General features: G+C 35.6%; 2 protein-coding genes across 3 annotated transcripts; both read right to left on the bottom strand.

Moving 5' to 3' along the window:
- Positions 1 to 1,657: 1,657 nt before the first annotated feature.
- LOC111471893 (AP2-like ethylene-responsive transcription factor At2g41710) lies at positions 1,658 to 7,102 on the bottom strand. 2 transcript variants are annotated; one of them, XR_002715283.1, is made up of 10 exons: positions 6,710 to 7,102; positions 5,895 to 5,977; positions 5,766 to 5,774; positions 5,569 to 5,657; positions 5,162 to 5,235; positions 5,039 to 5,089; positions 3,284 to 3,333; positions 2,496 to 3,130; positions 1,962 to 2,125; positions 1,658 to 1,864 (listed from the first exon to the last, which is right to left on the bottom strand). XR_002715283.1 is itself a non-coding variant. In XM_023117565.1 (9 exons), exons 1-9 carry the CDS (start codon positions 6,946 to 6,948, stop codon positions 2,072 to 2,074), a joined length of 1,284 nt encoding a protein of 427 aa, XP_022973333.1. In that variant the 5' UTR covers positions 6,949 to 7,102; the 3' UTR covers positions 1,658 to 2,071. The 2 variants fall into 2 exon arrangements, 1 of the variants encoding a protein (XP_022973333.1); XM_023117565.1 differs by having other exon boundaries at positions 1,658 to 2,125.
- A 5,038-nt stretch (positions 7,103 to 12,140) lies between these two features.
- LOC111471899 (protein MIZU-KUSSEI 1-like) lies at positions 12,141 to 13,130 on the bottom strand. Its single transcript, XM_023117575.1, has one exon. The coding sequence runs from the start codon at positions 13,019 to 13,021 to the stop codon at positions 12,257 to 12,259; it is 765 nt and encodes a 254-aa protein (XP_022973343.1). The 5' UTR covers positions 13,022 to 13,130; the 3' UTR covers positions 12,141 to 12,256.
- Positions 13,131 to 23,350: the final 10,220 nt, after the last annotated feature.

The raw sequence follows: 23,350 nt of genomic DNA, 5'->3' as shown, positions 1-23,350 counted from the left end.
ACATGATTCTAATGGGATTATATTTCATGTCATCTATCATGACTTCATGTCATTCATATCATGTTGTATACATACAATTTAAGAGACATAACATAACGTTTCATGTTTTTAACATATCTCATCATGTACATCTCATACCATAACATATCACATCACAATATATCATATTATAAACAACTCAATTGATCACATTTCTCGTACCATAACATATTTCATATCACTTTCATATTATATCACAACATATGTCATTCACATGTCGTATCATGATCATATCATATCGTAAACACTTCGCAGTCAGATCGTTTCTTAACTTAACATAGCCTTAACGTTCTTATACATATTACAATCATATCGTTACATGAACGTACCTTAATCATATCGTTAAAGGGACGTATCTTAACGCTATCGTTCTATCAATCTATTAGAATCCAATCATTTTCTACCCATAACCTAATCGTATTCTTTTATCAATTGATCATGATCATATCATTTTTATCAATCTCTCATATCCATAGCACTCTGATACAAACCCTAACCTTAACGTTCCATGAACATATCTTACTCCTATCGTTACATTACATTTAGTGCATCCTTCTCGTATCCTATCTTAAACATATCATTGAACACATCGTACTGTAAGTATCATCATACAATTCACATATTATAACAATATTTTGAAATTTGTTTAACCCGTATTTCCTTAGCGTATTTCCTTTTCTTTTTTTCTTTCTATTAAACTGGATTAATTAACAGATGTTCACAAAGGTTATTGGTTTTTAATTTAATCTATTCATTTGGCTACTAATTTACTATAATTGGTATAAAATTATTAAAATAAACTATATAATTGCACAAATTTATGAGAAATCTAAGATATAATATTGGTTGTGATTTCCTAAGAATGAAATTAGAATGATTTAATAGATACCATAACGAAAATATCTCTTCATGTAAATCTATCAGTGAAGGTCATTTTCGATTGTTATTATATCTGACATTTTTTTTTTGTTTTTCTATTTTCTTTTTCTGTCCTGGTTGGTTGAGCAGAGATAAATGGGAAACATATGAGAAGTTAGTAGAGCAGGTGGGTAAAAGTTTTTTTAAAATTATTTTTATTTGTTTATCATTATTATTATTTTTGGGCCATTACAAAAAAATCTTTTAAGATAAAAGAAAGAAAAGAAATTATTCCTTTCCTAAATAATTATTTTCCTCTCATGCTTTTTAAAGATTATCGAGTATAAGTATGAGATAAAAGAGGAAAGTGAACTCATAATAGGAATTACAAAACATTTCATTTCTATCCACTTTTTCTTCTACAGCAGTGACTACAAGTCATTTTCAAAGCAATCAAACTCTAATCTTTAGGATTAGTTTATTTGTAGGGGTAAACAAATACTCTAGCAGAAGCAAAGCTGATATCCTAAAGTAAACTGCTGCAGAAAATGGATGTCATTTGAAATTTGATAAGAGAAAATTACCTTCTCTTCTAAGGGCGCTTGCAGGGCAATGTCATCAGAGTGTCTTTTCAAAGGCAAGGTACCCGCCATTCCCATCCTTCCAAGGACCAGCTCTGTTAACCACTGAAATTTCGTTAAAAGAAATAGAATGCAATCAATTTCATCTGAATGTAATTGTCTGAAATCAGTTGAGCTATGGCCAAACCTAAGGGCGGACGAGATCTTGATATCGATAACTGGATATAAATGTCACAAGTAATACAGGTATTCGAGAAATAATCGAATTTAAATTTGTAACTATTAGATAGTACAAATGCAAGATATAAAACAAACGTGTGATCTTCTAGGACTATATTTCGTTTCTTCTTAAACTTTATGAGGTTCCTTTCGTGTTCATCGCCCTCCTGCATGTAGGAAAAACCAAGAAAAGCCTCGGGCGACAGTAAGTATGAAGCGTGTGTATCGTGTTCTTGTGATATTTTGATTCATGTAAATCTCTACCCCTTAAAGCTTATTCTCATTTAGGGATCCAGCAATATCAGCATCGAGCGCAGTCCAATCAAGTTCAACTCAAACCCCATCCTGGGGGGAGATAATAAATTCCTTGAACTTTATTCCTCCGGCCTAAACAAAGTGTAAGTTGAAGAGATTTCAGTCTTTGTAACCTGCATAATGGAGCCGAGGTTAAAAGAAATCAATGACAGCTCTCCACGTTCTCTGGGATTTAAAGCAACAAGAAATATTTTACTAGAACTATATCTTCAGCTTATTTCGCCAGGATTATTTCAATTCAGGTCAATGCAGACTGAACCATGAACCTTTATTAAGAGTGAAGCTGGAATGCCTTTTGAGAATAGCTTCTATATGCACTTTCCGGACAAGCATTATCAAAAATTGCCTTTGAATATGTAACCAAGCACCATAAAATTTATTTTCTTTTGCTAAAAGTAGTTTTTATCCTTCTAAAAGCCATCTCAAATTCACACAACAATTTCACTTTACTTTACTCCAAACAAGGATAGTGAATACGCTAACCTCGGCAGTACGAGAAAGTCCAGTAGGAAGAACAGAAACGAGCGATGTCCAATGAATTGGATCTCCCAAGGGATCAACAGTGTTGTAACTGCTAAGAAGAGGCGCAGTTAAGAATGGAGTCAAGGGGAACATATTTCTCTGAAGTGGCGATCCACCACTTGCTCCAAAAGCAACCCCATATTTCTCATTGGGATCACCTCCATGACTTGCATGTGTTTCAACAGCTTTCCCATGATCTATCTTGCTCACAGTGTTTTTATTTTCGTTCTCATCATTCTCATTGTTAATTTCCTCTAATTTCAAAGCTTTCTGCTGCAAACTCTTGTAGGCTGCTGACCGTGACAAAATACTTAAAGCAGAGACCTTCGAAGCAACCTTCTTTACCCCATGTAATGTACCCAAACAGGGCATCTCATATGGCTCTGTGGGGCAGGTGGTCTGTCCAAGAGCTTTGAGTTCACTGTCAACTTCTCCAACGCTACTATGTTTGTCTTCTTCTGACAACTTCGATCCAACACTGGACGTTCGATTTTTGTTGGGCCCCCACCACTTAATGTAACTTGTTAAGTCGATCTTCCTTTCAATGCAGAAGTTGTGGATGAATTCGCTTACTGTTGCTTGATCATCCCCGGCACCTTAAAGTACATTGGGGGGAAAGCACTGTTTGTTATTCACATGAGAGAAATTCTTGTCCTCTTTAAGTGTAAACTCAGAAATCAAAGAAATTCCAGTAGAGATGTGTCCTTGAAGCTAGAGACATGGTATAATAACAATTTTGGAAAACTCACCATAAATTATGCTGTTGACACAATCAGGGCCTGACATACGACCGAACAGACTAGTATATAAAAGCAGCAACAACAGTTAACACAGAGATCAACAAGATGCGGGACATGTATAATGATACTATTAATTTTGTAAGAAGACTTAAAGTGTGCATCATGTCTATCCAGGACTCTATATGAAGCCACAACAATAATTTAACTACTACACCCCAAATCAAAATTTCAATGATAGAAAGAGCATTTGCAAGTTTGAAAGAAAAGCTGAACAGAAAGCAAAATAATTGATTCAAAGATTTTATTCTACCTCAAAGGATGCTAACAAAGAAATGGAATCAGTTGACAATAGTAAATTAGCAAGATCTTAATGTGAAGGAAGCAAATTACACTGTGATGATCAGAAAAGGGGTGATCCAACCACAAAGACATATAAAAGAGATAAATAAAAAAGCTAACCAATTATAAAAAAATGATATGAAAGCACAAAAGAAGGGAGGGAAGCCACGCCCTTGGCAAGGAAGATTACCAAAAAAAATTTCTTCCAGTTGGATCAAAGAACGTTTATACTATAATGGTTGATCGGTGTATCAAGTCTGAAATTTACACTAAGAGAGCCACAAAATAAATAGTATCAAAGAAGGTATTAAAGTTCCTTTTAAGAGGTTGAAGGTTCTATGGTTCCCCCTCGCACTAAAGATGGTGTTAAAATATTATCACTGGCCCAATAGAATCAAGCCCAATAATTATACAGAGTCTCATATATAATTTAAAAAAATGATTTTGGTATTTTAAGAATAAAGATATCTAACTTGAAAAAATGATTTAGATATTTTCAGAATAAATTGTTTAGCTTCTATTCTCAACAGAGTGCAGTAGTTTCTACTGGAGTGTCTTATAATCTCTTTTCCGGTAATCTCTTCTCGATTGGTCTTAATAAAGAGTGTGAGTGTATTCCACAAAGAGTTGTGTTCATCAGGTGGTTTCACCAAGAGAAGGCTCTAATAAATTGAAGGCAAAGGGTCTCGTTTCCACCTTGACACAGATTCATTAATAACATCAAAAGTACCCTTCAATACACAGCATTTTATTTAAGACCATGGCAAAATGCAAGTCTTCCTGAGTTACGGCCAAAAAATTCATGTTTGGTCAATAAAGTTTGATCTTATCCTTTTTAGATTTTCTTCATGCTGTGTCTAAGACCATGTCAAACTCAACCAAGGTGTATAACCTCTCCAATCATGTTCCCAGCAACATCCAATTCCAGTACTCGCCTAGCTTTTCCTTGTGGCTTAAAAAACAAACTTAGAAATCATCTCCTCTCGATCATTCGATCATTATTATGATAACAAAACCACGAAATCAAAAATGGAAGTCATAATTTATTCTGTGGCTCGGCAATGTACCAACATGTCTGACTCTAAACCTTCATCCACCCCTACAGAAAGCATAACAATTTAGATTTGCATAGACATGATATTTTGTATGACTCCTATTGTTGGGCTGTCTTTTTGAATGCCCTAAATAAAAGCTTGGTTTCCATAAAGAAAATTAAAAAGATAAAGGAATGCATAATATGATAATTGTTTTCATCATATGAATACTCAAAACAAAGTGTTAATCATATGAGGCACTAAAACGTAACATTATAACCTATAAATTTATGAATTACCAAGAGGACCCAGAAGAAGTCGACGCTTTATAACATTAAAATAAACCACATAAAGTTAAATACAATTAACATTTTAGTGAGGGGGAAAAAACCTCGAGAGACCACGATATTTAGATATTCCCCGGGCGAATCCACTGCTCTTTCTGCAAAGTGTATAATTATATAAGCAGCAGCAGATTGTGTCACCAAAAGATGTTTCAATAGTTTCTACTTACCTTCTTAAAGACGCAAGATATTCCTCTCTTGAAACAGTCTGCATTTCTTCAAGGTCCCGAGTATAATCAGTCAACTGCAAAATGCAGTTATTCCATTTCTTATTACCCAAAGAAAAATCAATCAGAACGAAGCATGCATGAAGAATACTGAAAATACTTCTCCAAATAATAAAAATACTTTTTCCAGAACTCTGTAGGGCAGTAATAACTAGAACCTTCATATTTTATGTACTTTTCAGAAGGTAGAAAGTGACGCACAATTTAAATTTTCAACAAAATGTAGTTTGTAACTCTGAACTTTGTAAGACCAAGCATCAAAACAGTGGAACATATGCTTCAAAGTTGCATAAAAAAATAATGAGAAATATAGTCGTCAAAGAATAAATTGGGATTAAATGATATCTCACTGGAAAATTAATAAGAGTTCCAGGACCCCAATATTTTAAGGCTGCCAAATCGTATGCCCTAGCAGCTGCCTCTTCTTCATCATATGCTCCTGTAAATTTATGTTATTCATTATTTTAAAAAGTGTAAAGGGAAAAGATCCAGTCTCAGTCAATGTTAAAAAGAATGCAGAGGAAAAGAGATCAGAATAGTAACTTACCCAGATACACTGGAATGATCAATCATATGCCCGTTCCATGCACATGTTAAATAGAACACAGTGTAAGTACGATATCACATGCATATAAGTAATTGGTTTCACACCAAGATTTGTATGAGAAAGAGAGACCTTGCTTTCCCTTCTTGTTCTGGTTCTGGTTCCAGGTACTTTTATCCCAAAGATGAGCTTCATAACGACCAGTCCATCTATGTCTAATATCATCAAACAATTCATAGACGCTAGTCAGTAGAGCAAAAGATAAGGAAAAAGAACAGACTACATCACAAGCAACGTCAGATAATCAAATCGCACTAAATAAATAATAAGAAAGCAATTTTTTTATAGTCAAACAAACAATTGATCATCCTATGACACTAATACGAATTGCCCACATCTACTGACTTGATACGATACCTAATGAGTAGGCGGCTTCCAAAGAGTGATGATTTCAATGCCCAATACGTGTATATTTTCCACTCTTATGTGTCCAGTTCATAAAACAGCCCTATCTGACCTCTTAAACTCAATAGATATGGTACTATATATCACACATGCGGACAGATCAATACTATAGCAAAATGCCTCCTCCGTTTAGCTCCAGATAAAATGCAGTAAATTATGAAGCCATTTCAACGCGATATCGGTTTCAAAATTCCATTTACTGCAGTGGCCATTGGCTCAGGTTACCAATCCTTGGCCTATAGTAACAAAATTGCCTTATATGAACACAGACTCACCTCTTTTGGTATCGAGTCGTAAACACAATCCGGGCAGTGAGCAAGAATTCAACACTCTTCTGGTTCTCTAATTTTGGAGAATTTATAAGCTAATTAAACTCTTCCTACTTCCAAAAAAAAAAAGAAAAAAAGAAAACAGAACTGTTCATTTTATGAGCAATCAGACACACTACTAACTAGGAAGCCGCGTAGTAATATGAGAATTACCTAGTGACTCCGCGGTATATGGAACTCCTTTTCCCAGCAGCACATGGAGGCATTTTACTGATGCGCTCTTTGGCAGTGCAACCTCGTTCTTTCTTGGGTTTCTTCAACCCTCTGTACAGTAAAAGCTGATCGTTCGCCAATACAACCTCGGAAGACTCCGGCGTTCCTCCTCCAGCAGCAGCAGCGCAAGAAGCACCGGGTTCGTGTTTGAAGGCAGGATCAGACGACGAGGAAGCCATGGGAAAGCTGCAGAGAAAACCTAAACCCTAGGGGGAGAGAATTTGGGCGAAACGAGAAGAGAGGGAGATAGAGTTGGAGTGAGAGTGAGGGAGGCAAAGCCTGGATCTGGTGGACTTTGATTGACCACGGAAGGTCCAAACTAGAGTTGGAAGAGAAAATGGTAAAATGGTAAATTGAGAGTTCGAAAGTGGCGCAAACAACCAGGAAAAAGAACCGGGGGCTGCAACGGCTAGCATGGGGAGGAGGGTAAAATGGTAAATTGATAGAGTTCGAAAGTGCGCGTGATGATCACGTGAGGGCCCAACGCCACTTGTCCGCTTTTGGAAAAGCCAGGTTGGTAGCAGTGGAGTAGGATGTTATTTCCCCTATTTTTCGTATCCAAATTAACGCTTCTTTTTTGAATGAAATGAACGCGATATCCATTACACTATATTATGAATGAAATGAAGTGTCATGTGTCAAATGTTATGTCTTACTACATAAAGAATGTGATGGATTACGTGATATTTGTCATGTATACCTGATACATATATGAAATATGTTATATTTATGGATGAAAGGAGAAAGGAAATGAAACAAATGTTATGTTATGTTATGAATGAAAATCATAGGACTTCATGCATGCATGTATGTCATGTGCATCGGGATATTTTCCCGTTATGTTATGTTAGTGAAAATCATAGGACTTCATGCATGCATGTATGTCATGTGCATCGGGATATTTTCCCGTTATGTTATGTTAGTACTAATGCATACTTTCGATATTTATGTTCGCCATGATATCACGAGGGTCTTTCCTTTTTTGAGGCGTTTGGTGACCAATGTATTGTGTCCGACCAAGTCAGACCTAGGGGGTACTATACAAGTCCGCCTGATGGGTCCATGTATGCGTACGTGGGCTGTGTGTGGCAAAGTATCATGCATCCAACTCTACTCGAAATTGGAAAGAGCCTAAGATCATGTTACAGTTATAAAAGATAGGTCTCATACATGTATTATGTGGGATTGCTTTTCTAAGCTCAAGAGTGGGATGACGAAGTATTTTATAAAATATTCAAGTCACGTGCTACTCTTATATTTTTCAGGTAAAGTGATAGGCAACCCTAATTTTTAGCCCAACGATCCAAACTTTTGTGGACGCAAAGAATCCTTAAATAAAAAAATTAACACCTTTTTATACAAAATTAGGATAAACCAATAAATAAGGCTAGAATTAGATTACCTCTTATCAACAAAGAAATAAGGCTAGAATTAGTTTTTATTTTTGTTAGGCAGATTTCATTAAACTAATTAATTTTATTATTTTTTAATTCTATGATCTATCTCTATTTTTGAGATAATAACCGACCGCTCAAAAAGTGTTATATTTAGTTGTCTTTAGTTTTATGATAATATTGAATTATGTTCGAATATTACCATTCTAACTTGTGATTATAATGATGAAAATTTTGTTTATTTGAATGATTATAGATTGATTTTATTTATTTGTGAATTTTTAATATCTTTTATCTAATTAAATAATTATGAAACGTGAATAAATATTTTTTTTTAAAAAAATTAAAAAATTAACCTAACAAGCCCACCTAAAAATTTTTAGGTTGGGTTAAGTTGGGTAGCCCTCCAACCAACCCAAACTTTTCCCTATCTAAAAAAAATTCACTCAACCCAATTCAACTCATATACTCCTTTAAAAAGTTTAAAAATACTCAAGTACCTCATTTTAAAAATATTCATGAACCTTTAAACGTAATATTAAATCTAAATTTTTTTGAAAAAAAAAAAAAAACTTAAGGTATAAGATCTCTGAGAGGTCAAAGTAGGGTACCCGAGAATAATTTTACTCATATTCTTAACTCCAAGTTGCTCTTGTTTGGACATTTGAGAGCTCATCTCCTTTCGATTTCTTTAGCAAAAACACACCTTGGTTTGCCCTCAAACTAAAGGTATAAGATCCATGGAACGACTCATCATATTTAAGCTGAATTTTTTAGTCAAAGTTATGATATTCAAACTCGAAAGCTTACCGAAAGTCAACCTATGAGTTCTTTGCTTCCAACGACTTGGAGTTCTTTGCTTCTAGCGACTTTCAATTTTCATTTCCTTCCCCAAAATTGTTCTTTCCTTGCTACGAAGCTATACAAACAAGCCTCAAAGGATGAGCTTAAACGTGGGAAAAGAATTTCTCGATTTTAAGAAATTTTGGCCGAAACTAAGAAATTGAGGTCCTTTTTCTTCAATCTCTTAATAAAACATCTTATTTTAAGCTCTAGAGATTATTGTTAGAGGAACGACAAGCTAATTATTATTGCTAAATAAAAAATGCTCAATTTCAAGAAATTTTTACTGAGGAGCTCGAATGACGTTTCACAATTTTTAGCATTTTCGTGCTTTCCTTCCTTCACGAATCTTGTCCAACTCTTCTCTAGGAGTCCAAAGAGACAGAAAGTCAGACCTGTGAGATGGTCTATAGAAGAAGAGTTCTGGAAAAATGTAAGAATGGGTACCCAAAAGTCCACCTCAATTACTCTTGATTTTATGCTCCTTTTTTAAAATTACCAAGTCCACCTCAATTACTCTTGTTATTATTGGTGTAGGTGGACTTTTGGTATGCTTTAGGCTTAGTTGGAGGACTCGAGTAATATATGAATGACACGTATTCTATAGTCTTTTTTATGTGTCATTTTCTATTGTTATGATACGTAATGCTATGACTATGTAAGGTTTACTATGATTATGTGATGCATGCATGTACTTTCAACATATTATGTCAAGGTATTAACTTTATGCATTTAAGTGAGATCGTTTTCGTTATTTTTTAATTTCACCGTTTCTTTAAAGCTATTTTAAAATTTGAAATAAATTTGGTGAACATTCAAGACCCTAACAACATTTGAATTGAATGGTTTTAAAAAGCTTTCCCTTGTTTCTTCCCAATTTACAATAAAAGAGAGAAGGTGAATGGAGAACCCTCGTTTCTTACGGAAGAGTAAAAGAGTGAAGGAAGTCCAATGCAGGGTTACTCTCATATTCTTTATCTCCAAAGATTCAGGAGCAAACAAAACTACAGAAAGAAGAGAATGAGGTAATCTCAGCTCTTTTACCTCGTTCAAGAAAAGAGCTACTTCACCTATTCAAGCTTAATAATCACGACATGCACGTACGAACGACCTTATTTCTAAATGAAAAGGGGAGAATCAAGAGCATACGTGTTGTAAAGATGCGATTAAATAATTAAGCATATAGAGGCAGTGGAACATAATATTAAAGTAGTGTTGTACATGTGTTTGTGAATTTGATAGCTTATCTTGTTGGAGATTGGGCGTTGTTCCGGGTGTCAATAGCTAAACCAGCTTGGCTAAGCTCAACTTTTGTTCCCCACTTCCATATTCAAATACGATCTCTCTCTTTCTCTCTCTCTCTATTAATAGTAACCCACCTGCGTACTGACATCGCATCGATCTTCAAAACCCCAAACTTTTGTTGTCCTTATGTTTTAAAACACAGAGACGTTTCTGGGTTTCCCACTTCAAAATTTATCATATTAATCTTTCATAGCTTTGTGTTTGATGCACATTTAGCTTGTCCTCTTCCTTGGTTTGTCCTCAAATCTCAAAATATCTAATCCTATTAATATCTACCAACATAATTCATGGAATTAAATAAATAAAAAAGACGGGTTCGATTCAGGTAATAATATATATTTTAATATTTAATATTCTAATAAAGAAGCTTAGTTTCTGGAAAATTGAAATACTTTAAGATTTGTTGCTTTTTCCAAAAAATTGTTCTTGGTTCTTTATTATTTGTTTTGAATAAAAATAATATTTTATGTATATATATGGAAAATGTGAAAATCCATAAATAACATTTTATTATATTCCAATAAAATATATTAAAAAGAAATCAGTTAAAATTTTCATATTTCAAAACATATATAATAGGAAGAAAAATATGTCAGTGAATATTTTGGAAAAATTATTGATAATTAAGAATCATTTGGGTAGTGTGTTATTATTATTCGTTGTAAAACAGTTTTTCTAGTATTTTGTGTGGGTAAAAAATATTTATTTATGTGAATGTTTGATTAATCCACCACACCTAAATGGTGTGAAAGTTATCTTATTTATAATCAAATAAATTACAAGTATATGGAAATAGTAATAAATGGAAATAACAATAAATAGAAAGATACGTACGATAATAAGACAAATATTAGATATTTGTCTTATAATAAAATATCAAATATAATATATATGGCAAACTATAATTTATTACTGAATATTCTTAACAATTTATTTATTTATTATAATCATAACTCATTTTTCAAGGTATAAAAAAAAACATAATATTTTTATTTTTATTTAAAAAACCTTGAAATAAAAGCAAGCAGAAGAATCTCAAAAATTTTATTGAATGAATCTTATTTTCAACCAATTATAAACTTAGATAAATAGATAAATACTCCAAAAATAAATATTTATAACATAAAATTATAAACATACTTCATTTTCTAATCTCAATATGGTTAATAGAATCATATATATTTTTAGATTTATCAATTAAACGGAAGTTGGATTAAAAGTTCTTTAAGAGGGTGTTTAATAATTAGGTTATGGGTATTTCCGTAATTATAGTTCACAAATATCTAGGGGGCAACGTGTCAGAATCCGGAACACCCATGCAGCTATACGTTAATTTGTCTGCGCTGCTTGTGACTATATTATTGAACGTTATTATTAAATAAAAACGGGAGACAAAGCCGAGGAGATTTTTTTTTTTTTTTTTTTTTAATTTAAAAAATAAAAAGCATATGACGTGTCCACCCACGAGGAATAAAATAACACGAAAATATTGCGCGTCTAATCTACGGCCACTCGTGCTTTCGGTTTGCTCCAAACATTTTCCCCTTTTTTTAATATTTATTTTTAAGATTATTAAATATTACACAAAAGAAGGCAATCTGATTTGGTGTGGATTGGAGTTATTTTGATAATAATTTGGATATAAAGTATTTTGAAAGATATGATCTGTTTTTTGCTTAACTTAAGTGAGTATTATTATTCACCAACTTTAGATTAAGTTTTAGTTGTTACATATTTAATCTCCACATTAATAATTGTAGATATAATATTCATAAAATAAAAATACAAATAATATAAAATGAATAATATGCAAAGAAATTTTATTTCACTATTCTATCAAAAAGTGATAATTTGGACACACTTTTTCTCATCTAATTTTCAACCCAGAAAAAGAAAAGAAAAGAGAGAGAGAGAGACTAATTTATTATTATTTTATTTCCTTTCTTCATATTCTAAGCAAAAAAATACTTAGTTCAGACCCGCAATTTCCATCGGGATTAATCATGAACAAAGCTTCTGAGTCGGAGCTTCCAACTACACGTTCAAACTCGGCTCTCATGTACACCAATTCACCGAGTTCGGAGCACGCGCCGCCTTTGCTTCCGTCGTGGAGGACAGGAATGACTCCGGCTCCGACTGACACCGTCCGGATAGTGTTCAAGACGTGGCGGTCGTAGGGCTCGCAGGTGCGGGAGAGGGCGAGCCCAGTTTCCCTGCCGTTGCAGTACATGGTCCATTTGGGCTGTTTGAGGAGCTTACTGGGCTGGGCTCGGCCAGGGAGTTTGTGGGCTTCGAGGGCGATGCGGAGGAGGCCTGACGACATCTCCTTGAGGAGAGCGGTGGTGGAAATGTCGAGATGGAGCAGCGAAAGGGGTTGGGCACGTGGGTCCAGCTGGAGGGAGAAGGTGACGTGGCCGTGGCGGTGGCCGAAGAGGGTGCCGGTGAGCTTGCGGCGGAGACTGAGACTGAGAGAGAGAGAGTTGCGGCGGTGGAAGAGGAATTGGAAGAGAGAGTGGAGGAGGGAAGAGGCTCTATTGGATAGAGAATGGGGTTTGTGAGAGGACGTGGCGGAGGGAGGGTTGGGAACAATGGCCATCTGGGGAGGATTGAAGGTGGAAGAGGATTGTAGCATTTTGGTGGTGCTGCTTGTACTGGCGGTGCTGGTGGATCTGGTCAGAGGATTGAGCTCAAGGTGGTGTTGCATTTTCATGGCGGACACAGAGAGAGTGGTGGGATATTGAGAGGGAAAGCGGCCGACAAAGGAGTGTAATTGTGCGATGGATGGGCCAATGGAAGAGAGGGGGACAATATTTATATGTGTACATAATGCCCGAAGAGATGGACGCTTATGGCTATTGGTGAAGACATTACTCTATTAACGTATTTGCCAATTTAATATTTTGACTTTCTCCAACTGAGACGGTTTAAAATTATCATCTTTCTCCAAATAATTTTTGGTGTGAAAGGAATTTTGATGAGGCTTAGTTCGTATAAATGTTTTTCCGTTTCTTTTGCACGAATTTAACAATGGGTCGAGATCAGACATTCAAATTTTTAATTGAGCTATACTCAAATTGGTAGTGGTATAATTATATTCCATCTTCTTTTTTTACTTTCGATTTTTTATTTGAACTTTGTTTTCCTATGGAGAAAAAAAAAAAAAATTATGAGTTATTTAGCTCAACTAAGTATGCTTAGTATCTTAAACTTAAATGCTAGCGCCATTTTCGTTTTCTCGAGTTCACTCGTGGTTTCTTCAGTTTCCTCTCATTGTCCACGAGCGACAAACTAAGCTTGTCCTTCTCTGATGAGACTTCATTTGGATCTTCTCGAGAATAGCCCATCTGAGACACCAACTCTTCATTTCTCCCGTTCTCAGCCTTGCTTGACTCAGACATCATGGCTTCGTTCAGTTTACTCAATTCCCTTCGCAAGTCCACAATGACATTTATAGCTAGCATTTTTGCTACCTCCATCTCAGCTTTATCACGAGTGAGTATCTTAATCGTGTGTCGTAAATTCATTGCCTCCTGTTGGATTTGATTCAGTTTCACGTCAAGTGAGTCTCTTTGTTGAGTCAGCATCTCTATATCTTTCTCCTCCTTCACTAACTCGTACACTAGAGCCTCAATCTCCATTAACAGGTCATTCTCTTTCTTCACAAGTTCGGAGATTACCTGCTCCTTCTCTTCCTTCTCTTATTTGAGATAAGAGGAACTCTCACTCAGCTTAGCAATTTCCTTCTCTAACTTTTCAACCTTTATTTCTAACCGTTTCTTTTCTTCTTCCATATTCATCCTCTTTCTTCTTTCTTCATCGAATTGCTTTTCTGGCCATTTGAGCTCTCTCTCTTCAAACTCGAGCTCTCTATTATTCGTTTGTTCATCTTTATTCGATTTTCTCGTCTCTGTTATCAGGATTTCGCCAGATATGCTACGTATCACCTCATTTCCAACAGTTTCCATCGCCTCACGACTGTCGCTATCGTCTTTCGCGCCACCGTCTCCTTTTGTGTTCAACTCTTCATTTTGGGTCATCAAGAGAATGCCTCCATTTGTTGCGTCATCCAAGGCTAGGTTGATGGTTTCTTCCACCTTTTCATCAGCTCGACAATCTCTTGCATAATGACCCATTCTGCCTGTAACATTTGTCAGAGTTACAATTGTTTGCATAGTGGCCACATTTTTGACATTTGTAACACTGGAGGTTGGAATTGTATCCTTGACCACGTCCTTGATTGTGTCCTCTTCCACGCCAATTTGCTTGGCTCGACAGTCTCTTCTCCTTATAGTTTTCTTCATAACTGTTGTCTTGACCACCTCGACCATTCACGCGCCTTCCACGACCTCTACCTTGAACATTTTGAGTAGGGTACATTTTCATCCTTTATTGATCCCTTAGCTTGAAGCGCTTGATCGAGTGTCTCCTTCTTCTTTTTCTTACGTTGCTCGTGTGCCTCGAGAGAACCGGTGATCTCATCGACCGTGAATGTCACTAGGTCCTTCGACTCTTCTATCACACATACAACATTCTTGAAGTTATCTGTTAACGACCTCAAGATCTTCTCTACAATCCGCGTCTAGGGTAACATTTCTCCGTTTCGATTTAGTTGATTTTCCACGGTCTATATGCGCGTAATATAGTAAGATACATTTTCTGACTCCTTCATCTTCATGCTCTACAACTCGCCACGCAGAGTCAGGAGACGCACCTGCTTAATTTGGTCGGTTCCTTTGAACACTTTTTCTAGTGTCCCACGCTTCTTTTGAAGTAGTTGCCCTTGCAATCTTCTCAAAGCCTGACTCGTCAACAGCCCAGAACAACATGTATAATGTTGCCTTATCCTTTGTTCGTAATTATTTTAGCGCCTTGTTTTGCGCCGCCGTATAACCCGTGGTATCCTTCGGTTCTTCGAAACCTTATTCGACCATCTCCCATGCGTCTTGCAAACTGAGAAGAACTTTTATTTGGATGCTCCAATTCTCGTAGTTCGTCTTCGTCAATCGTGGTAGCAACATTTGTCCCATCATGTTCGCCATCAGCTCTGATACCAATTTGTTGAAATAAAATTCGCTCTGATACCAATTTGTTGAAATAACAATCCGCTCCGATACCACTTGTAGAAAATAGACGCTTGCTCTAAAATCAACTTGTATAAATAACTCTCACGAAACTGTGAAGTGTGAAGGAGGTGTCGAGAAGGGAGAGACAAGGGGACAAAAGAAATTCTGAAAAAACTCTTTTCTATTACACTGTACAATTTGCTCTTGTTGTTTGCCTCTTGCCTTTTACCATGAAAACAAATCAATTTATAGGTTTCTAAATCTAAAATTAGTTATCCCATAACCCATTCTCTTTAAGTGATTCTTTGCCCTTTATTTTTTTTCTTTGTCTTTTCCTTCTTACCATACTAAATTTAAGTTTATTCCCAATTGATAGTAAGTTGTGACCCTCACCTCGACACAAACAAAGTGGCGACCCTCAATTGACATCCATTCAGTTACGTGAAGGTCAAAACAAACGAATGTCATGATGTGATTGAAGAGGACGGTGCATGTGACTCTGGAGTTAAGTTCGTTCATATGAAATATGAATGCTCACCAAATTTGGTGTCGACCAGACACTGGACGGATGCTCCACGAAACCATATGACCGTTTTTCGAAATCATGTCTACTCCAAAAAGATTGGAAAGGCCTCATAATATACTTGAGGGGGAGGCATGATGTCAGCTATCCACCACTATGTGGCACATACGTGTGACATAGTGAGGGCAAGTGTTACGAGACGGGTGTCTTGGGCGACTTTCTTTAAACTTTTGAAATGGGTCTTTCAAGGACAGTATTGAACGACACGCATTGTGCCTTAGCCCATGTGTCAGAGATTTGTATATGCACCTGCTATCCAGTATGAAGTTTGCAAATGATATGACATGAATACGGGAGGGTCCAATGCCTCGATAGAACCTGAATGGATGGATGTTTCAGAATGTCTTGATGATATCAATGATATATGGGCTTGTTTTTAATGGACATGACCGAATGAGCTTCGATGGTTGATGACATCCCAAGTCTTGGTATGGTATCAAGATATGTTGGTCGTGTTAATTTGGAACCAAGAGACACAATGAGATGCGATGTTGCATGTGAGAGACCTTAGCCCCGAGTAGAGACAAGATCAAGTTGAATGACTTGACCCAGTGTACATGCAAGTCGGTTAATGTCGTAGACGATTAAACATGCATGCATAGGAAGCATGTGTGACCGAACAAGCTTAGATTCCGCATAAGTTGTGTTAAGTTGACAAAGACGAACCTCGCCTAAAGTTCAATGAAGCCAAGAAGAAAAATGGATATGGGACTTGGGTTCTCCTTAAGACTTGTCATGTGTTAGGATTTATGTTCTAAAACCTCGTAGTTAATTATTTAATTTTTAATATTTTACTTACAATTTAATATTGTTCATGGTATGAAAATCCAAGGTTATGAATGTAATCTTGAACAATATATGGTTGACCTACAAAAAGATAGTGTTCAAGTAATAACCTAAATAGTCTCTAGTATAAGTATAAAGTTGGGGGCGCGGTGCAACTTTAGGTTTACAGTAGAGTGACCTGTAGTTAATTAATAAAAAATTGATTAATTAAATAGTTTAATTAATTAATTAATTTTGTAATTGGAACTTATAATCGGTCCATAAGACCCCTTGCTAACTATAGTAACGCTAAAAGATTCAATTTAAATTCTTTAAAAAATTTAGAGGATTCAAATTAATATTTAAAATATTATATATATTAAACATATTAAATACTTGAAAGAGTATTGATTGATGTTTCTATAAAGATAGAGTTGTTCGTATTTATTGTTTTATTTTAATTTTTAATAAAAATCAACACAGTTCCCAATGTTTACATTAGGTGAATGAAAAGTTTATTCCCTTCATTATGACTGAGTCAAAATGAAGACTACTCACAATTGGAAACGTACGACCATAACATTTGATATCAGAACCACATTTTGTGTATAGTCGGACAAAACAATTAGAGAAAAGAGCCTGAAGGTCTAACGAAAACATCACAAGTAGATCAAGAATGTATAGTTGTGTTTTCAAATTGAATAATGAAAAAAAATCGCTTTAAATAGAGAAAAACTCCTGAAATTATAAGAAATTTGTTGATGAGCATAGTTTAACAATACCGCGAAAACAAGAATAAACATGGTACCTCAACATTCTTTAGTAACACGAAGATCCTTCTAAGAACAAACAATGGGATACATTGCACACCGCACCATATAATGAACTATGCTTGGAAGAATCATGTGAAAGGAATAATCATGTTAAACTCATAGCATAAGCTTCGATTATAACACTGAGATGTCCAATTTGATTAACTACTTATGATGCTTACATTATTGGAGCAATCATTTGTAGGTCTAATAAACCTGGCATTCTACAAGTTATTTAATTGCTTACGAAGTTGCAAACATGACATTCGCTTCCTCCGCCACGATATTTGTAGTTTGAAAGTATGTTTGAGGTCAAAGAGAAGGTTCTCAAAGTTTTGACATCTCAAGTCCCCACAAAAGAATTAGTTCTCCACGGCTCTAATTGTGAGGTTTAATCTAGCGTTCAAATTTGCCACTTCTACTGATTTTACTACATCAAGAGCAGCTTTTTACATCTTCAGAAAATTTTGAAACCGTCTGAGCTATCACTTTTTGGGAGTTGTCTAAACTTTCTATATGCTCCTCCATATGGGCAATAGAGCCCATCAAGCTACCCCACTCTCAAAGCCACTAGTTCACGTGACTTTATCTTCTAAGGATTCAATCCTAAGCATCAATTCTTGGACGGGCATCCTGTTTAGGAGGCGAGCTACTACATCAATCTTATCGGCTATCTCATGTAGGCGAAGTACCAAAATCCAAGGTCATAAGAGGCTTCTAATAAATAATGGCATCTGTTCTTTTATCTCTACCAACCAGTCAACATGGAACTTGCTCCATTGTTTTTCAGTGGACATGTTTATTAACTCGAATTGTAGAAGCCAACTCAATTCTAATACCAACCGTTAATCACACTCTTTAGAGTCTCGCAATCCAATTATGTGGTATTTAATCTTGTCCTCAAGTACATCATCCAACTAAAACTTTGGTTGTTGTTAGCTTGGACGATATGTGATCAAGTCTCTAGTCTCACTCTTGAAAAATAGTTTTAGAAAACATGGACAAAGAAAGTATTTGAAAAAGTTCGGAAAGGAATTTAAGGAAGCAATGTTATAGGCTAGAAAGCAAATAAGCAGCAACATCATTGATAGCATATAACTGAAGTAGGAGGAATTGACAGCTAGTCGTATCCTCTATGGTATATTTTGAAACAATTGACTTTGGTAGAAGTAGACATCAAAATGATGAGGAGTCATATACACATAAATTATAATAATAAAATAATTAATGACTAGCTAACATGAAAGCGAGTAAAAAAAGGTTTGGAATGAGCATGAGGTCATAGGCAACACGCCTAAGACAAACATGACCGTGACACATCTCAACTCATCCATGCCTAAGAGAAAGTATGTGCACCATGTCTACACACTTCATAGTAACGCTTATCCAAAGCATGTTGTCTATGGTCGTGTACTAGATATCATGATTATGCTTGTCCAAGGCATGTTACCTGTGGCTATACGCGCATTCCAAACCCCTTTAAACCCCTTTTATTTGCTAGCTAAGTCTTTATTATTTATGTAATGTCAATCTAGGAGTATATGACTGTCGCCAAAATCATGTCTACACTTGTCGAAGCTAAAATGCCTAAATATGCTATAGGGGGATGTGGCACCAAAACCAAAGTAACCCAACCCTAAGAGAAATAAATGAATTCCAAAAATCTTCGGCAAATCTAAAGAAGGTTTTCCTGTACGTTCAGCACAATCCAGAAAACACAATATGTGCTCCGGCCACACCTTCGTAACTCTAAATACCCGGATTCGTTATAATCCCTCTTGTGATACTCCAAACCCCTCATGAATTGGTTATTCCTAAACGAGTCATGAAGGGTATAACGAACATACCTTGTCTCCACATTGGATCAAGAACAGAATCAAAGGGATCAAAAACTGCTAATTCGTATAGGGCCATTGAACCGGCCCAACTAGCAACTAGAGTTGTATGCATTATATGAACAGAAAGAAAACGACCACTATCTTTCAACATATTATGAATATCCCGAGGATTAATGGTCAACTTTTTATTGATTCAATAAAAAACAAAAATGACTAAATCCATTTCCGTTGTCAATTCTTCCTATCTAGGTTATACACTATCCAAGTCATGATTACTACTTATTTGCTTGCTAGCTTATGACATTGCATTCTTAAATTGATTTCCAAACATTTTCTAAAACTTTCTCTATTGTTTTTAAAAACACTTATTCTTAAGAATAGGATCAAAGGCTTGAGCATGCTTCGCTCGTGCCAACAACGACCAAGTTTTAGTTGACTGACTTACTCAAGAATGAGAATAAATGCCACAAAATCGTGTTCTACATCCTAACAAAGTGCAATGGTGATAATTAGCATCATAATTGAATCGAATCCTTAAATCTAAGTTAACAAAACATGTCTGCTGCAAAACAAGGCAAGTCCTAGGTTGACCACTTGGTAGAGATCAAAAAGCAAATGCTCTACGCATCTGAAGTCCCTAAAGATATAGAATTTTTTAAATCTTGTATGACGAGATTGCCACTAAAGCTTATAGACCCGATGAAATGGCAGGCCTCCTTAAGGTAATGCCCATCCACAAATTGATGTTGAAACGCTAGGCCTTAAGAAAAAATATTGCAAGAGATGTGGCTTCGAGCCTGAGGATAACTTAACGGGTTCTATTACCCAAAAGGAGGACCGTATCAAAGGTTTAGACAATACCCAAAAAGTGATCGTTCTAGTGGACTCCAAAATGTCAAAGGATGTATGGTTAAGGCTGAAGTAGCATATATTAGCGCCAAGCTAAACTTCACCATGAGAGCCGTGGGAGTCAATCCCCAATAGAAGATGTGATCTAATATGACAAGATAAATGTCAAGGAGCGTAAATCCTTCTATGGGGTTAGAGAACAAAGTCTCTAAATAACTTTATTTTTGATCTCGATTATTACTTTCAAGTAACAAATATCATGATATCTAGCTAACAATGCAAAGTTGTGATGGAAATCTAAATACACGGATATTGAAGATGGTTGATGTACCATGGACACTAAAGAGTTAAAAACAAGAAATTTGCTCACACATCTTCCTAGAGAATGTTGAGATAATAGTGAGAAAGAAGTTAAGAGAATTAAGGCATACCAAGAATATTCGAGACTACGTCAAACAATATTCTATGTTAATATTGGATATTCATGATATGTTCAAGAAAGATTAGGTCTTCAATTTTGTAGAGGGGTTGAAACCATAGGTGAAAACCAAACTCTATGAACAAAGAGTTCAAGACCTTTCTACGGCCTATGTCTGAACGGTTGCTTGACTTTAACAACAATCAATCCGTAAGCTTTCGCAAGTAGAAGTAACAGAAAATACCGGTCCAACTCCCCCAATGGTGGGAGAGGTGACAAATATGAAAATGGAAGAAGGGACCGTGAATCTTTTCAATAGGGAGGTAGAAATCAATGGTAGAGACCTCACAACTAGGGCAATTACCGTTAAGGTCCTTCATCCTGCTTCATATGCAAGGGAGCCCATCTTGAATGCCTACAAAGAAACATCAATCATACAATATACTTCAAGGAAGATATGAAGAAGACGTTGTTGAAATTATCAAAAGATATTTCAATTCATGCCACGTTGAAGAAAATGAAGTTTCATTGTTATAAATTTTGGGTGGATTACAATTTGGAGTAATTTAGAGTTATTGTATTTCATTAATATGTTTTAAGACTTTTTATTTACTTTAGGTTACATTTTACATTATGGTTAATTATGGCTAGAAATGTTAAACTCTTAGAATGCCTTTAATATTAGATTTTGAGACTATATAAAGCCATGTATGTTGTATTTGTAAGTAGACTTGGAAAATGCAGTAAAAGAAGCATTTGTGCTCTCTTTAGCCAATGACTAAGTTTCTTTGCAATTCTATGTAGTTTAGGTTATGTAGAATCATTCAAGCTCGACAGGATCAATCTTGCTTGTGGAGTGATTCGAATCTCAAACAAGTGTACTTGCCTTGAGATATTTGATCAAGAAGAATCATTCAAGCTAGAAATAATCGATCTTGCTTGTGGAGTGATTCGAATCTCAAACAAGTATTCTTGTGTTGAGATATTCGATTAATAAGGTAATCTGAATCTTACCCCCTTGTAGTGATTTCCATATCATTTGGTTTCAAAGTCTTCCCTTGGGTTGATTCCATATCATTTGGTATCAGAGCTTCAGGCTCAAGACTGGATATATGTTTCCTTTGCGTTTTTTTTTCTCAATTTGTTTTTTTATTTATTTTTATCTTTTTAGTTTATAATCGACCCAAAGTTTAAAATAATCTTGGCTCTATTGAAAATTTTGAGAGGTGAGAATTAGAATTTCATTTATGTAAATGAGTGCAAACAGAGTGACCTAAAATTCCTTAAGTGTATACTCGTGAGATAGTGTTGTGAGGTCCTTTGTATTTCCATAACTTATTTTTTTGCAACAAAGTTTTACAAATAGATTCGAGGACGAATTCTCTTGAAGAAGTGGAGAATGATATGAACCACAAGAGACATCAATCATACAATATACTTTAATGATGATGTCAAGAAAATGTTGTTCAAATTATCAAAATATATTTCAATTCATGCCACATTGAAGAAGAGTGAAGTTAGGTGGATTACAATTTAGGGTAATTTAGAGTTATTATATTTTATTAATATGTTTTAAGGCTTTTTATTTACATAATCGTAATATGGTCATAAAATATGAATGTTATAACTCTTGGAATACCTTAATAGTTTCATTTTGAAGCTATATATTGCAATTCTAAGTAGTTTAGGTTGCATGTAGAATCATTCAAGCTTGATATAATCAATTTTCCTTGTGTTGTGGTTCGAATCTGAAACAAATGTTCTTGTCTTGAGATATTTGATCAACAAAAATTATTCAAGCTAGACATGGTCGATCTTGTTTGTGGAGTGATTCGAATCTCAAACAAGTGTTTTTGCCTTGAGATATTCGATCAACATGGTAATCCACATCTTGCTCCCCTTGTTTGTTTCCATATCAACTATGGTCGACTCTAGAGCTACCCACAACTTCATGATGAGGACTAAAGCCAAATCTTTGAACGATCTCTGGCATCGAAAAATGGGAAGGATGAAAGTTATGAATTCATTAGTCTAACCCATCTTAGAGTTGCAAAAAGAACTTCGATCAAGCTGGGGATTTGAACTGAACAAACCAATTTTGTGATTGTCAAGATGAATTGACTTCGACGTTGTGTTAGAGATGAATTTTATGCTCGAATAGGTCACTCTCATTCCCCCTAGCAAAATGCATGGTGGTTATAGGGTCCAACGCCACCATCATCCAACCTAATATCTAACAACCAAAAGAGGCGAAGATGATGTCAACATTACAATTGAGACAAGGTCTTAGCCATGATGAATCCACACTCATCGTCGTTCCCATGGTTGAAGAGCAAAGCTCGAGCGAGCCAATTCAAACATAAACCTAGTGATCGTTAAGGGAACACCATGACATAAGGCTAGAAGGAAAGATCAAAGATTTGTCCCTACATAGGGAGATAGATCACGAGACTAATTTAGTATTGGGAGTGAGCTCGCCTGCCGTATATATGTGTGTTATACAACTCAAATGGAGCCCGTTGAATTTCATAAACAACTAAACAACTAGCTGAAAGACAGGTTTATTGCACTTCAAGAGCTCAAGTTAGTGATCACCAAAATGCTAAGGAGAGACCCCAAGCCAACACCTCCATCAAAGGGCGGAGATAAACCTCCAAATTAACTCGTGTCTACTTGGAATAAGACATCCAAATGGATGAAGAGAAGGACCC

Source organism: Cucurbita maxima, unplaced genomic scaffold (assembly GCF_002738345.1).
Source record: "Cucurbita maxima cultivar Rimu unplaced genomic scaffold, Cmax_1.0 Cma_Scf00060, whole genome shotgun sequence".
NCBI lineage: Eukaryota > Viridiplantae > Streptophyta > Magnoliopsida > Cucurbitales > Cucurbitaceae > Cucurbita > Cucurbita maxima.
Note: the sequence above shows the minus strand (reverse complement) of the source record. Positions and strands in the feature narration are given on the sequence as shown.